Below are 16,968 nucleotides of genomic sequence, written 5' to 3'. Positions count from 1 at the left end.
AAATGACTCACGGCTACACTGAGCCTGGAAGCAAAAAAAAACAACGTTTAACACTTCTTCTATTCCTGTAATCTTGGATAGTTTCGTCTGGTCTTGCCAAGACTCTGTTTTTATAGAGAACATCCTACACAGGTTACTGTTAAACTGCCAGATTGACGGTACAGAGTATCGTGTTTTCTATCAACTGTAGTCTGGGATTGCAGTGCATCGCAATTTTTTTCCAAATGTGTGATTCTCCAAAATGAGCTCTACTCCTGAGGGCTGCATGAGTAATAACTACTGTGTGTGTGTGTGTGCCTTTGGGCACACACACACTAAATAATAAATACTTAGTATTTATTGGAGAGATCAAGATTATATTCAATAAATGTAATGTCCATGTTAACATGTTTGGTCTGGTATTCAGTCTTAAAAGGTCATTTTTCTTAAAACAAGTGAATAAATCAGCCAAAGGGGTGAGATTGTTGTTTCTTATTTACAATGCAAATCAATTTGCATTATAGCCTTTGTTCAACCAAGGGAAACTGCGTTGGAAGAATTTTTCACTAGCAAAGCAAGAGTTTGAGACTCTAGACTAAAGCACTAGACTAAATGACTTGTCAAAGATAGACATTTTTTTCCCCCGGTGCAATATATTATCCTCTGGTGCTCTTCCTTGACTTCTTGGCATGACAGTGTATCTCTGAGGCTTCAGATGGCTGAATACGTAGACAAATCTTTGAATCATATTCCTGCTACAGAGCTTCAAGATAAGACATGGGTGACTAGTGCTTGTTTCTTCCTACTAATTTCCCCATTGAGTTCAGTCGAAAAATTCGAAGTTTCTGTCTTTCTTGAAGCTCTTTAGTATCCTGCATCCTGACTAATAGCCAGTGCCACCAAACTTGGTAAACTGTTTGCATGCTGGGTGGCGTGCCAAGTCCAAAAAGCCAAAAAGCCTAAATATTCCATAATATTTTTATCAATTTCATCTTATCAAACTTGTCTTCATTGTCTTGACAACTGTCATGTCTGTCTGACTTATAATTATGTTAGAAGCCCAAATAACAAAAGGCTAAATTAGAAAAAGTTTAAGAATGACAGGGGTCGCACATCATGTCTCTACCCTGACTGACTTCACCCTAATAAAAATAGATATTTGTATGAATGCAACGAAACATGATTTTTAAGATAAACATGATTGACTTGTTTATGTTTGTAATGAGATGCCCCGTATTGTTGCGGGTCAAATTGACCTGTTGCAATTTTTTAACAAACTGGAAAAGTAGATATTTCTTTCAGTTGAATACCCTCTCTGCTTACCTCAGTTACTGTAATGGACGTAAAAAGGAAAAAAAAACCCCAGAGATAATCTTTGTATCAGTTTGACCCAATTATGTTCAGTATTTCTTTAACTAAATCTGTCACCACACACACACACACACACACACACAACCATTACCATTAGTTATCCATTACAAATGAATGGACAAAACATTTCTGGAACCTTTATGATGTCGGGATTACCTTGTGACTAGCAGCTCTACAGCAGAACATTCTTGCTTGTAGTCCATTCTGGGATTTGTAGTTCCTCTGAGGTGGAGATATTGTCAGGTCCAGCAGAGAGCACAGTGACTTTTGTTCCCTCACAACATTCAGGTTGATGCAGGACGGGGACAGATCCTTCAGCAGCGGCCTCAATCTGTGCACAAGAGCTGACCGTTTCCCTCTTGATGATAACAGGACACTGTTCTTCCTCCTTCTCCAAGTCCTGGAGGAACAGCATCAGTTGAGAATCAGCTCTGACGATTGGCTCCCATTCATCAAGATGATCTTGAGTAGGGGCATGGTGTGGAGCAGGCAGCCATAAATGTAGAACTTGCTGATGAGGAATCATAGCTGTGCTTTTCACCAAGTTCCTCCTCCTCCAGGAGGACAGAGAGGAACTGCATCAGGTGAGAATCAGTGCTGCTGACAACAGGTTCCCATTGTCAAGCTGGTCCAGAGTCTACAAATCTAGAGAGATGTGATGAAGCGTAAAGGAGCTCCTCACCAAATCCCTCCTTCTCCAAGTCAAAGTGGGATTTGACCAGTGGCTCCCACTCATCCAGGCAGCCCAGAGTGGATCCACAGGGTGAGCAGCAGTCAGCCACAAATCCAGATGTGTCACCTGGGGGAGCATAGAGGTATCTGTTTCCAACTGCCTCCAGGTGGAAGTCATCGTCAAAACCAATGGGGGAGTGCTGAAGCAGCCTCAATCTCTCAATGATTTTGAAGTCATCAGTCATTTGAGCCTCGTGGGATGGCGCCTCAACAAGGCGGAGCAGGTTGGATTGAGCCTCAACCTGCTGGAGGAAGAAGGAGCAGGTATTGCTCCTTCTTCAAGACTTTTGCAAACATGCAGTTGATGTTTTCATGGTGATCGTCATTAAGGGCATTGAGTCGAGCGACCATTTGCACTGATGCTGAAAGAAATGCAATGGCAATATTTTAATGAAATGCTTCATCATAGCTTCATCTTATGCCTTTCATCATAGTTTTGTTTCAACAGCCAATCTAACTGTGAATTTACAATGTAAATACAACTAAGGAAGTACTAGACACAAATGTAAATTCTTCAACACAACTAGTCTATCCTGACTGTCTGTCTCTTGTTTGTCTGTTCAGCAAATTTTTTTAATCTGTACTAATCTTTTTATGTTAAATAATAAAATTAAAAATACATATGGCTTACCAGGATGGAAATCGCTCTCTATGCACCATTCTCTATATTTTATATTATTATTGTACCTTTACATACAAATGCTAAGTGATTTGAATTCATTGCCTGCTGGTTTTATTTACCAAGCCTACAACTGATGTCTAACTGTGTCTTATGTTAGAGTTCACTATTAACCTATTATGTGAAAATATTACATTGTAGACGGTCCAGACTGAGGCACTGCCACATAGCCACAAGTAGAGCCAGGAAGTATGTAGACTTTTGGGCCCATTTTCATCTTTCATTAAATTCCCAAATACAGATGGAAGGTGCATCAATGTTCTCTCTACAAGGAAACAAGGAAACAGTGTTCACCATTAAAGCTGCACAAGGCAACTTCACACTTTGGCGGCCCCAAGTGGCAGCAAGTGATATGTGTTTGAAATTTGGAAAGTTTGAAGGACTTCATTACCCAGAAATCAGACTTTAATCTGATTTTTACATAAAATAAAAACTTGCCTAGTTTCATTTTACTTCTAAATGGAAGTTTTATCAGTTATCTAGACCATCTCATGTTGCTTATGGGAACAAATGAATTCCTACCAGCACAATCATTTGAAAGTGCGTGACTTTTGCCTTTTTCTGCTGTCTTCATAAAAAGTAAGAAAAGAGGATAAAATGTGTCTCTACTAGGGATGAACTTTCATGATCAGAAAGAGGGAAATCCTAAATGGCAAATCACACCTTGACACACTCAAGCACACAAACAAGGACACACAATAATTCTAACTCCTTGACTAGAAATTTCAAGATCAGGAAGACCTTGGCTCGCACACACACACACACACACACCGAAGTATTTACACACTTACAATAAAGGACACACACTCATCAAGCTCATTGCTCTCTTCCCCGTAATGTACATGTGTGTATGTCTGTGTAAGTGTGTGGGGATAGACTCCAGTGCACACACACACACACACACACACACACTAGCAAACATACAGCATGAATGTATGATGTGTGTACATACCTGAAACAACCAACTATAAATTGAATACACACACACACACACACACACACACACACACACACACACACACACGTAGACAACCACCATGACTTACCTAAGACATTGCTCTCTTTCTTGGCTGTATGGTTGTTCTTGTCTGTTGGGGTGTGTTTCCGTGTGTGTGTGCGTGTGTGTGTGTTTGCGTGTGCGTGTGTGTGTGTGTGTGTGTGTGTGTAGTTGGGGTACCCAGGGTGACTTCACCACCACCCAGCCGTTACCTGCCGTCAAGGTGAAGCTGTTCACTGAGAGCACTGGAGTGTTGGCTTTGGAAGACAAGGAGTTGGGACGGGTAAGAAATACTCAGTTTGAGTTTCTTTTCTTTGTCTGTTCAGCCATGGTGGCTATCGCTGCTCATGCTATCTACCCAGTTCTTCTTCTATGTATTCCAAACAAATTGGAAACGTAAAACGCATCACTTCTTGTGCAGCAGACAATTTTTCCCAGGAAAGAGCTACCAGACTCCGGCTGTTTAGAACAGACAATTTAAAAGCTTTCATGAACTGGATAAAGGTTGAATCATTATTGTGTTATATCAGTCAGTGATGGAGTAGCAAAACAGACATTTATTTATATGCAGATTATTACTTTAAGCAGTAGTTAATTAAGTAATTTACTACTGCTTAAAGTAATAATCTGCAATAATTGTAAAAATCTACTTAAGTAAGAATAAAAAGTAGCTCAATTAAAATCTACTCAGAATAAAAGTTATCGTGTTTACAAAACTAAATATTATTTCACATGAGTTTTCCCATGCAATGCAAAAAGGATGAGGAATTAATTCATTTTTAATTGAAATATACTGTATATAATGTATAATGAAGTGCATAGTCAGTAAAGCCAGATTACTCTTCTCTTCTCTGTTGAGTGAAAGTAAAAGTAAAATGACTGACTTCAAAAAAATACTCAAAAGATTACAAGCAGACAAAAAAGCTGCAGTAACGAGAATAAATGTCATTTGTTACTTCCACCCTTGCATGCTTATGCAAAAGGATTAATGCATTTTATTCATAATGATTGATCAGATTTCAAAGAGCAGTAATCATAATCATTATATCCCCGAAATGAGTTTCGGGGATATTATGGATTCACCCCACCCGCCGCCGCGTCCACCGAATCTTTTAAAATTTGGTATGGACATTGATGACTCCTAGAGGAAGAACTCTATTGATTTTGATGTTTTTAGTATCGGCACGAAATATCAGTTATTCGCAATTTCAATCCAAAAATCCTAAATCCCCCGCAAAAATAAAAAAAATGTAAGTATCCACCTTCAAAAAAACATGTTGGTCGAACCTTAAATTCTATTTCACATTGATGTTAGATGAACACATACTTAGAACATATGTATATAACTTATACATATACTTATAACAATATCATTTATGTATCAATACAGCGTTTGTGCAATTCTGCATCTGCTTCCATATGTTTGTGTGGCTGCTCCCAGGTGGTGTTACACCCGACCCCCAACAGTCCCAAGCAGTCTGAGCTGCACAAGATGACAGTGTCTAAAGGCTGCCCAGACAGCGACCTCAGGATGAAACTGGCCATCCGCATGGACAAACCACAGAACATGAAGCATTGTGGGTAAGTGACAACACCTCTGTCTGTCAGCCAAAGGGGAATCCCTCTGGAGGTGGTACCTTGGGTTGTGTCTCTTCCTCCATGATAAAACCCCCAAATCAGTGATTCTCTGTGATCTGTTGCTCCGGTAGAGGAGACTGGAGAATTTTTTTTTTTTCTTTCTCCATTCACTGCCATTGTATGGAGGAACAGTCTGGAAATCACTTCTAGCACATAAAGGAATGCCGACAAAGCAGATTCTGACGATATATATATATATATATATATATATATATAAAAAGTCATGCTGCTGAATTGTTTTTAAGTAAATCTCTTTCTTTATGTTTATTAAACCTTTCAGAAAAGTGTAACATCAAAAACCGGTCAGAGGAAACCTCTGCTGATGGAACAAAGGAAATAATCTGTTTACCAATAACTGTAAATAGGCGAAAAAAGGTGGGAGACAGGACTTTGACAAAGCAGATTCTGCCGATATATATAAAAACCGAGTCTCTGTTTTTTTCGATGATGGATAAACCCCCGCTCTCATCAAGAACGTCAACCGTTGATATGAACATCAACTCCACTAACTAACTGTGACTGAACCAGCCCCGCACCCCCCCGCTACCCCTCCATCCAGGATCACACAACACATAATGATCCCCATTAGTCTAATTGTCAGTGATACAAAATAAATAAACAAATGCAACATGCTCGGTTGTCCGGCAATGTTTTACACACACACACATATACACACACACACACACACACTGCTTTCTGTCTGTAGCTGTGAGGAGCTGCTTCTTCCTTCCTTGCTCCCCTCCATATGCTTTCTGTTGGGGGGGGGGGGGGGGGGGGGGGGGCCTTGGAGGAGGCTGCTGGGTTCCCCTTTAAGATGCCCGCGCTGGCTCCGTATGCTGCGTTGCCGGTACCAACCCCTGCCTAATGAGCTGGCAGGGCCCTTATCTGTCGGCCCCGTTGGCGCCGGGTTATTCGGAGCGACAGGCGGGGAGCAGGACCAGGGGCAAAGGCAGACCGAGGCAGGCAGAGGCAGGCAGAGCGGGGTCACCCACAGCTAGAGCCCGGGAGCAGGGGAGGCGGATCGAACCGGGGTCCTCACCCTCAGATGTTCTTTTACAACAAAAGCCCTCTCCTTCTCTGTTGAAGAATTAGTATAAACTGATTAATAAAGCAAGTAATCAATAATTCAAGGACAGGAGAGGAGAGAAGAAAGATTTTTTCAGTGCAAAGGCAAGGAGTGGATAGGGGCTTGAAAGTGTAACAGTTGGGGTACTATGTGTGAGTTTCACATGTCCTTGACTTCCTGATAAGATTCAAGATTCAAGGTTCCAGATTTGATTTATCGGTCTCCGTAGAGAAATTTGTCTTGGACCATAGTGTGCATTTCATTGCACACTACATTAAGCGACATGTTAGACTCACACATAGGCGCCTGTATCACATACATTAGGCTTCAGCAGTTACACTGCATATCACTCAAACAAAAAAAAAACAAAAAATCCTATAAAGCCTCATCTAAGTGCATCATATGCAGTTCCCAACATACATAAAGACAGGGACAGAACACAAAGATCTGCTAAACAAGTTGCTTTTCCACTCTGCAAATAGATACACACGAAAGAAAGAATGATATACTTAATGCATCTGAATGATTAAAGCTTCATTTCTTCCACATTCTCCTTCATGTTTTCACACCAAATACAACAGAAAACTCAAGACAAAGGAGCCATACCTCAAGAGCACAAGACAAAAAAAAGGACAAAAAAAAACCCCTCAAGGACCACCAGGGGTCCTTGAGGGGGTTCCAGGGGGTCCCCAGCAAATTAGAGAATGTAGAAGAATGAATGTTTTGATCATAGTTTCACTGTTATCTCTCTACCTACAATACAGATTGTCATGGAATTCTGGACAAAATTGTAATAATAATGTGGACTAAATTAGGGTCCTTGATATGAAAAAGGTTGAGAATCACTGACTTAGTGTATCTGAACAAGGGGTCTTCTTTTTTGAATATGCATTTCATACCTCTGCATATATTTCATGTTTTGGTACAGCATATTTTCATATTGCTCATATTAGTTTGTTCATTGTTTTCTCTTTGACTGCAAGATCTGTGATTCCCAAACTTAGTTTACTGTCACTATAATTAAATTCACTAGAAATGATCCCAGTTATAGAGTGTATAAGAATGACGGTCTCACGCTCACCACTATTGTCTCCTCACTTGCAGTGTAGACAGCTCTACAATTCAATAGTAAACCAACAACAACTAAAACCTTCCCATATGGAGGTCCATGGGACAAAATCTGATCAAATGGAGGTCTGTCGGGTCTAATTACTGTGGATTTGAGATTCAGAACCATCAAAATGTCTGAGAAACCCTCTTCTAGACCAGTGGTTCTCAACCCTTTTCATTTCAAGGACCCCTAATTTAGTCCACATTAGAGCCACGGACCCCCATTTGATGAGAATTTGTCCCTTATACCCAAATCTGAGAATATTTTTTATTGTTAGATATGATTTAGTTCAGAATTCCATGACTATTTGTATTGTAGGTAGAGAGATAACAGAGAAACTATGACTATCATAGTCATTCTTGATTGTGTTAACTTCTTGTAAATTAAATAATGAGGTTTAACGATTCATCATTTTGCTCACATTGGAACCCACTCAAGGACCCCTGGTGGTCCTCGGACCCCACGTTGAGAACCACTGTTCTAGACGACACAGACTACTGTGAACTACAAGAAGTAGAAACAGAATTGCACTTTCTATTAGAATGCCCAAAATACGAAAATATACAAAAAATGTACTTCCCAAAATGTTTTCCTAATTTCCTAATTTCTGTTCCCTCCCAAACTCAAACTCCCAGTGGTTCTTGGGGAGGAGGAGAAAACAATGACAGATATGTTTCATTGTGTTATAACCTCAGGGATGATAATTTGACTCAACTCATCCACCACCGATGTGTAGCACCCACCTGGGTGATGCACGGCAGCCAGTTTGCGCCAGATATATATAAATAGGTATACGTATATTTTGTATATAATTGTTTTAATCTGTAATTCATATATTTCCTATAATCCCTATATTCATCTTGTACCTTATTTTATCCTGTACTATAGCAATATGCTTTGGCAACACTCAATACTACTTGATTCCTGCCGGTAAAGCTTTTTCTGAATCTGAATGTGAATCTGAAAGGCTGCAGTAACCTCATGTCAACAGCAGAGGTCAGGAGATGCCTTGCTCTACTCTGTCTGACCCTCTATCAAACTTCAGTCATATCACTCATGGCAGTGTAGAAAGGAAAAACAAATGCTCAGTGTTTGCCTGAATCCATGTTTCTTGTCACGCAGGTACCTGTGGGCTATTGGCAAAAATGTGTGGAAAAGATGGAAGAAGCGATTTTTTGTGCTCGTCCAGGTAAGCACAGAGACAAGGCGGCCATGTTGAATAGCATGTATAGTATTGTGAGTAGAACACAAGCATCATGTTAGTGCTAGACTCAAGCCTAGTGTGTGTGGGTGACCTGAAGTGCATTGCAAATACATGCACTGTTATGACATTATACTCAGACATTTACCTGCGTTGTAACACATTACACCCTGCATTGCATTGTGTGCATTATAGCATATTATATATAATGCTATGAGTATAATGATTATAATGCACTGTCCTTAGTTTACTGTTTGCCTGTAGATCTTCTTTCAGCAGAGGATGAGCAGCGGCATCACTGAAGGATTTACGTTGCTACTTTGCCTGGCATGAGGGGGAATTTGGTTGAAAATAACTGGCGGTCACAGTGACTTTGACAGCTGCAAGCCTTAGTGTGCTATGTAGTTCATCTAAAGAGTAGCTATATGATGCCAGCACACTCAGGGGCGTCACTTCACTAAACCCTAAGGTATGGCAAAGTCCAGCTTATATAGAAAAAACACTAAAACACAAAAAAAACACTCTGATTTTATAAATGCTACTTAAAAGAAAAAATTAAAAAAAAAAAAAAAAAAAAATAATTAAAAAAAAAAATTAAAATTAAAAGGCTTAGCTGATGAAGACTGTGATATACAGTTGGTTTCACTACTGTTGACAAAATGCACTTATTGCAAGTCGCTTCGGACAAAAGTGTCTGCTAAATGACGTAATGTAATGTAATGTAACTGACAAGATATTATTATTTATTCAAAAGATAAATTATTAGATGTTGGAACTGACTAGATCTTATTATTTGGTCAATATGATAAATTATTAGACGTAGAGACTGACAAGATCTTATTATTTGGCCAACATGATAAATGATCAAACGTAGAGACTGACAAGATATTATTATTTGGCCAATATGATAAATTATCAGTTGGTCAGGGTGATAACTATTTTAGGTTTGGCTTCCAAATACATTTCTGGCGCTCTTCACTTGACCTCTGCTCTCCATTAGAGCTGCAAAAACCAACCAAAGACCAAATCTGGACCCCGCTCAAGACGAAGAGCACGGCGAAGCGCCGAAAACCTCACTGCAGCCAACAGGCGGGAAAGAGAGATACAGACCAAGCTGTCTTCCCTCGGCTGTCAGAGGAAATGATGGAGAGGCCAAGCAGGCTTTTGTCAGGAGTTGGGGGGTGGGGGTGGGGGGGGGGGGTAGCAGCCATTTTCTGGTGGCTCGGCATTGGGAGGCGGGTAGGCGGGCGCCTGTCTCTTGTGCGTCGGGGAGGATATGTCTCAGAGCTACAAGTTGACAGGGGATTGACAAAGCCGAGTGAACACTAGCTGGCCTAACACTCGCAGCTAGAAAAGCCCGAGCGCCGCCAACTTGAAGCCTCTCACTCGCTCCCAGCTATACATATAGCAAGTGACAAATACCGGTCAATAGACTGCACTCGTGCGTGTGTGTGTGTGTTTGTTTGTCTCGAGGAGGAAAGACACAATGTGATTATTGCTGTGTGTGTGTGTGTGTTTTTGTAGAGAGAACACAGTGGTGCATGGTAGGGCGAACTGTGCATGTCTCTGTGTGTAATTTCTCTGTGTCTTTTTGTCTTTTTTTCTTTTCTTTGCACTCTGTTTGTTTTGCTTATGTCAAGTCTCGTGTAAGTATCCACTGTTGGCATTTGCTGGCCACGTCCGTCTTTATCACCACACACTCTCGCTTACATCTATTTGCCTTTTCTTTTTCTTTTTAAAAAAAAACAAAAAACACGTCAAACTCATCGCTTTAGATTGGCTCCTTTTTTTTGGAATGATATGGGTAAAAGCGAGGGCAAATAGATGTAAGACCTTCACACTCACAAACCTCCAGATGCTGGATTTGCCAGTGCTTGAATTGAAAAAAAAAAAAAAAAAAAATCGTAGTAGTTATTACATCGTGGATCATCAGTTTTCAAATTTGAAAATGTCACATCAATTTAAATGGCTTTCCATGACATTGGGTGCATTTTGTGCTTTTACAGCCCACATCTAGCCCTCAATATTATTGTTTCCTAATTGTTTCCCATATAATAGTTTCCTAAATTTCACAGAGGGAGGTATTATGGGCTATTTCTCTGATTGAGGAAACGCATCAGAAGGGCAGCAGTTGTATGTAATAGGACCTTTAAGGCTGCTACAGTGTATCATACAGCATACCTGCTCACTTCCAACACTGGCATTTCTATAAACATCTAAAATCATTTTCTGCATTTTTTAAATCCCCTTTCTGTTGGCCACATTATACCACCATTTTGTATTTCGCTAGTTTAAACCCATATTTACCACCAAGCATTGCCACTTTTTGAATTAATCACTTAATTCACCCCATCATCTTTTGATTTTGTTCAGTTCTTTACATTCAACATCTCCTGCCATGCAATTCACACACACATGTGCGTACCCTGTGTAATGTGTGTCAAAGTGTGACTGAAGCAGTTCATATCTGTGGTTTCAAGGTTTTCAATTTGGTCTGTTGACTGAATTGAAAGAGATGCCAACGCTTTTTTTTTCTTCTGTGATTTCAGTCTACTTTCAAATCTAGTAGAGCTGCTGCTAGTGTGATTGGCTCTTCATTTGAAACAATGATGATCTTATTGCATTTTTGAAATCCCAATACTGGACACAACTGCGAGTTTCATGCATTAATATTGAGGGCGAGCTATGAAATTCGCTTAAATGTACATGATATCGTAAGTGAAGGTGCATGAGTTTTCCAGATTTAGAGCCAGCATTGAAAGAAATATGAGCTGTTAATAAAGTGAAGTGCTAATAAGGAGCATCGGTTGTAAGCTGCACACTTTGGTAAAAGGAGGAGGTGATTATTTATGATTGAAGGGAATAAAGGGAGATGAGATGGATATTGAAGTGTTCACGTGAGACATACCAACAGCTCAAATGAACCATTCTTCATTCAAACGGATGGTGCGGTTTGTAATGAAGAGGAAACATGTTTGACTTAAAAACCTGTGAATCTTTAGAAAGTATGCTTTCACAAAAGTAGCCTGTGTCGAAGGATTATGCCGACTTTTTGGGAGCTCATTGGTCAGCTCACCATATATGTGATGAGAGGATTGGTACCAAACTCATCTCTGTGTCTCTTCACTAATCTTCATCATGAGTGAAGTTCATTACAAATCAACAGCATAAAAACTGCCAAACTTCTCGCGTGAAGAGAGATCTTCCACCATTGAAAGTTCATTCTTTTTGTCATATTTTATGGCTTGTTTAAGGGATTTTACCAAATCCCTTAAACAAGCCTGACAGGTTTAGATGCCTGTCATTGAAATGAACTAACCATCCAGCCTTCTCTACGAACCAGTAATCCCTTAAAATACCCTTACATTTACATTAATTCACCCCTTTTTTCAAGCAAAATCCCCTTAAAATGATTTAACCACCTTAAACAGCCCTGCTTACTTTCTTAATTAATAACCTGTAAACCTGCATAAAAGGCATGAAAAATCCCTTAATTTCTAGTGTCTCCATGAACCAACCCATGAATAAATCCCTTAAAAACCCATGATACTAACCTTACTTTTTTAAAGCTATGTTATTTTTAATGGATAATTAATGTTTATGTAATGAGAAATTGACCAATGAGCCAAACTCCCAAAAAAGTCAGACTAGTCCTTTAAACTCATATAGAGTTGTTATTACATGTTTTAATCATGTGACCACAAAGCACACGTAGAACTGTTGGATGCTAAAGGAACCTTTGATGGAAGTTCAAACTTTTACAACCCGATCATATATTAAGAACAAGTGATTTTTTTTTTGTAAGGGTCAAGAGAGAAGACAGTAGTCCAGTCTAGCAGGATTTCATACCATTTCTGATACCGCAATTTTTTGGATTGAAATGGCCAATAGCTGATATTTTATGCCGATATTCAATATCTTAAAATTAGATTTTCATGCCAAAAAAAAAAAAAAACAATCCAGGGTTTCAGTGTTTCTGCCAGAATCGTATTCTTGTCAGGGTGGAAAAGCCTCTGAAACAGCATTTAGATCATCATGGGACACCATTGAATAACAATAATAACCCTAACCCTTATTATCAATTCAGGTTAAGGGCTTCCCATAGACAACCAGTGACCAACTGCATCATATCCACTGCCCAGTTCTCCTCCTTTTCCTCCATCGTCCATCTTCTACCTCCATTCCCCTCCTTCTCTCATCTCCTCTCTCCTCCTCTCTACCTTTTCTCTTTCTTATCAACTCCATTTCTCCCTCTCGTCCTCCGCCTCCTCCCCTTCCTTTCCCTTGCGTCCCTTCCTGTCGATTTTCTCTTGTCCCGTCCTCCCTCCTTCCTCGTCCTCTCTTCTTCCCCTCCTCTCTGTCCTCGTCTCCCCTCCTCACCCCTTCCTCCTCCTCCTCCTCTTCTCCTCCGTTCATCCTCAGTTCTTTCAGAGTACAGTCGGTTGCGGCCTTGCTCGCCCCTCCCTCTGCAGCATTAGGACAGATTGGAGATCTGCTAAAGCTCTGCATGTTTATGGTGCACAGTAAAGCCGAATCCCTCATCTGACAACATCTGTCTTTCAATTCAGTTCAGTTCAGTTCAGTTCAGTTCAGTTCAGTAGGTCAGTTCAATTCAATTCAATTCAATTCAGTTCAGTTCAGTTGTTCAGTTCAGTTCAGTAGTTCAATTCAATTCAATTCAATTCATTTCAGTTCAGTTGTTCAGTTCAGTTCAGTAGTTCAATTCAATTCAATTCATTTCATTTCAGTTCAGTTGTTCAGTTCAGTTCAGTAGTTCAATTCAATTAATTTCAATTCAGTTCAGTAGTTCAGTTCAATTCAGTTCAGTAATTCAATTCAATTCAATTCAGTTCAGTTCAGTTCAGTTCAGTAGTTTAGTTCAGTTCAGTTCAATTCAGTTCAGTTCAGTTCAGTTCAGTTCAGTAGTTTAGTTCAATTCAGTTCAGTTCAATTCAGTTCAGTTCAGTTCAGTAGTTTAGTTCAATTCAGTTCAGTTCAGTTCAGTTCAGTTCAGTTCAGTAGGTCAGTTCAATTCAATTAAATTCAATTCATTTCAGTTCAGTTGTTCAGTTCAGTTCAGTAGTTCAGTTCAATTCAGTTCACTTCAGTTCACTTCACGTCAGTAGTTCAGTTCACTTCAGTTCAATAATTCAGTTCAATTCAATTCAATTCAATTCAGTTCAGTAGTTCAGTTCAATTCAATTCAGTTCAAGTCAAGTCAATTCAATTCAGTTCAAGTCAAGTCAATTCAATTCAGTTCAGTAGTTCAGTTCAATTCAATTCAATTCACTAGTGCAGAAAATGTAGATTTTCAAAAACCAACAAGCACCAGTTACTACATTCAAACCCCATTGAGATCATAAATCATTTGGTTTGATAACGAATATCCATAATTACTATAAATTATTTAGTTCGAAAATATGTTCTATACAATAGCAACTAATCACCAATATATATAATAACTAACTACTCATAACAGTTACTTAAGAACAGTTTGAAAACATGTACTATTCAATATTACATAATGACCAATATCTATAATAACTATCAATTGTTTCGCTCGAAAACTTACTATACAATTGTACATAATCATCAATATCTTGAAGAATGATTAATTAGTAGTTTGAAAACATGTATTATACAATAGTACTGTGCATTATCACCATAATCTATAATAACAATATAGATATAATAAATCTGCCTATCTGTGTTTCTCCCTTCTTCTATATCAGTATTGTTTTCTATCTGTCTCTAGTTGTGAGAAGCGGCTTGTCTGTCTCTCTCTCTCATCTTTAAATGCAATAATTCAATAAAATCTGGTGTGCACAGCTTTTTAGATATTACTATCAATAGACACAGTAATCAACTATTCAGAACGGTCAACTAAAGAAACTCAAACACAATATCTGTGAAATACAAAACCAGATGTGTGTGAATGTGATCAGGGCGTTCCTGAAAAAGAGAGCATTGCTCTCAGTGAAACTCCCCCTGAATAAATAAAGGTGAAAAAAAAAAAGAAAAAAGATACATGAATTATATTTAGATTTTCCTCATTTTCCTTTATTCCACATTAAAATATGAAAATCTGCAGTGTTTTCATCTTAAATAGAATTACTACTTTTCTGTGTCTAGCAGTATGGGAATGTAGGAATCTTGTTAGAAATCTAAATTCTAGTAAATTATAGTCTATTAAGTACAACAGACCAGAGCTGTTTCCGTTATTGCAGACTGATAGTGATACTGATATACTTGATACTTGATATACTTGATAGTGATAGATACTTGATATGTACTTTGTCCCATTCCGTCTGATTGTTTGTTTGTCTGTTAGCAGGATATCTCAAAAAGTTATCACTGGATTTGGACAAAACTTTGTGGAAAGATTAGTCATGGGGACCAAGTGATAAACACACACCGATGTTTGTTTCAGACTGCACACGCCACATCCAGCAAATCATCTGCTGTATTTCTGTCCATGTGTTTCCTGTAATGATGTGGACATTAACAACCGCAGCCTCCTTATCTCTCTCTCTCTCTCTCTCTCTCTCTCTCTCTCTCTCTCCTGTGCTGATTGACAGCTGCAAACTTCAGCAGAGAGATGGTGGAGGAAAGAGAGAGAGAGAGAGATTGGTAGACAGTGGGAGAGAGGAAACTGTGTGTGTGTGTGTGTGTGTGTGTGTGTGTGTGTGTGTGTGTGGGCGGGCGGCGGGGGGAGTCGGGAGATAGTCGGTAGTTTCGACTCTGATTTGACTGTATAGCGTCCTGGAGGCCAGGGAGCTGCTGGAGAGTCGGTCAGGTTCCCTCCGTCCCTCGAGTCAGCCTCAGGTCTCATCAGTGCTGTGGTTGGGAATCTCATATGTCACACACACACACACACACACCAAGAAATATACACACACACGCACGCACACACTGCAGCTGCAGCTAGAGTGAGAGCTGCCACTTGCAGCAGCGGAGGTGGCGACAGCGGTGGATTGGCCGGGGCTGGTGATGCGTGACGACAGCGTGGCATGACTGGCAGCTAGCAGCAGGCCGGCTGCAGCTAGCAACACAGTGTCACTACAGCTCCTGTTACCAACACAGGGAGCGGAGACAAGACCACAGCCTCCACCCCTCAACTAGGGTTACACTGATATATATTGGCCTTTTATTAAAGAGTAACTAAACCCCAAACCCAAACCTGTGGTGAAGCCTGACATCTAATGCTGAAAAGTAGGGTACTGAACTGGCCTTCTGCTATTGGCCAGGTGATGTCACCACCTGTTGTACTAGAAGGAGACATCACCTGGCACCAAAGACCAGCCAATAGCAGAAGGCCAGTGCAGTACCCTACTTTTCACCATTAGGTGTCAGGCTTCATCACAGATTTGGGTTGGGGTTTTGTTACTCTTCAACAATTGGAGGTCAGCCAGTCAGAATCGTCCACCTCTGATATGACGGATATGATGCAGTTTGATTGATTACACATTTATTGTAGACAATCGGGTCGGATTTGGAGGGAAATCTGCTGGATTGCTTTACGGCACAAAACAGGAAGAGGTTCTGTTCTTCCAGAGCAAACAGAGCTAAAGCTTTCAGAGTTTCTAGCAGCAGATGGTGGAAGGAGGGAAAGGAAGATGGAAAAATCACTTCCAACATGTAGATCCTCTTCAGTAAAGGAGCGATGGGGTTTATGGGAAATGCGGTATTCATTTTGAGAAGCGCAAAATGCTACGTGTAATATTCAATATAACATATATAAATATAAAACTCATATCAGTCGAACCCAGAGACATACACACACACACGCACACGCACACACACACACACACACACACACACACACACACACACACACACACGCATACATACAAGCACACATTTCTCATCTGCCATGTGTTCATCCACTCTTCCCCTTTGTTGACTGGTTCTTTCATTCCCATTAGCATTGACATTAGAGTTTGCATAAATAGAGGTGGCCGTCAATTCAAACACATACACACACACACACACACACACACACACATAGCCTCTCTACTCATTATTGCTGGTCATGAACACACATTTTCACTGCTATTATCATTGCTATATTCAGCAATGGCTCTTAAGTGGCTCTCAAGTTAACCCCCCAATTCAGTCACTTCTTTCAGTTCATTATAATGTGATTATCATACTACACACACACACACACACACAAACACACAATCAGAGATTC

General features: G+C 39.9%; 1 protein-coding gene across 15 annotated transcripts in view; it reads left to right on the top strand.

The window, feature by feature from the left end:
• The window catches only part of cadpsa (Ca2+-dependent activator protein for secretion a), a 157,792-nt gene that overhangs the window by 62,921 nt on the left and 77,903 nt on the right, over positions 1-16,968 (top strand). For all 15 annotated transcript variants that reach the window (XM_078283468.1, XM_078283472.1, XM_078283463.1 and 12 more), the window contains exons 7-9: positions 3,930-4,041; positions 5,200-5,339; positions 8,696-8,762. In XM_078283468.1, the coding sequence (XP_078139594.1) occupies positions 3,930-4,041; positions 5,200-5,339; positions 8,696-8,762 (319 nt within the window). The remainder of the gene's footprint in view (positions 1-3,929; positions 4,042-5,199; positions 5,340-8,695; positions 8,763-16,968) is intronic.

The sequence above is a fragment of the Centroberyx gerrardi genome, chromosome 5 (assembly GCF_048128805.1).
Source record: "Centroberyx gerrardi isolate f3 chromosome 5, fCenGer3.hap1.cur.20231027, whole genome shotgun sequence".
In the NCBI taxonomy this organism is placed as follows: domain Eukaryota; kingdom Metazoa; phylum Chordata; class Actinopteri; order Beryciformes; family Berycidae; genus Centroberyx; species Centroberyx gerrardi.
This window is presented reverse-complemented; position numbering and strand designations above follow the sequence as displayed.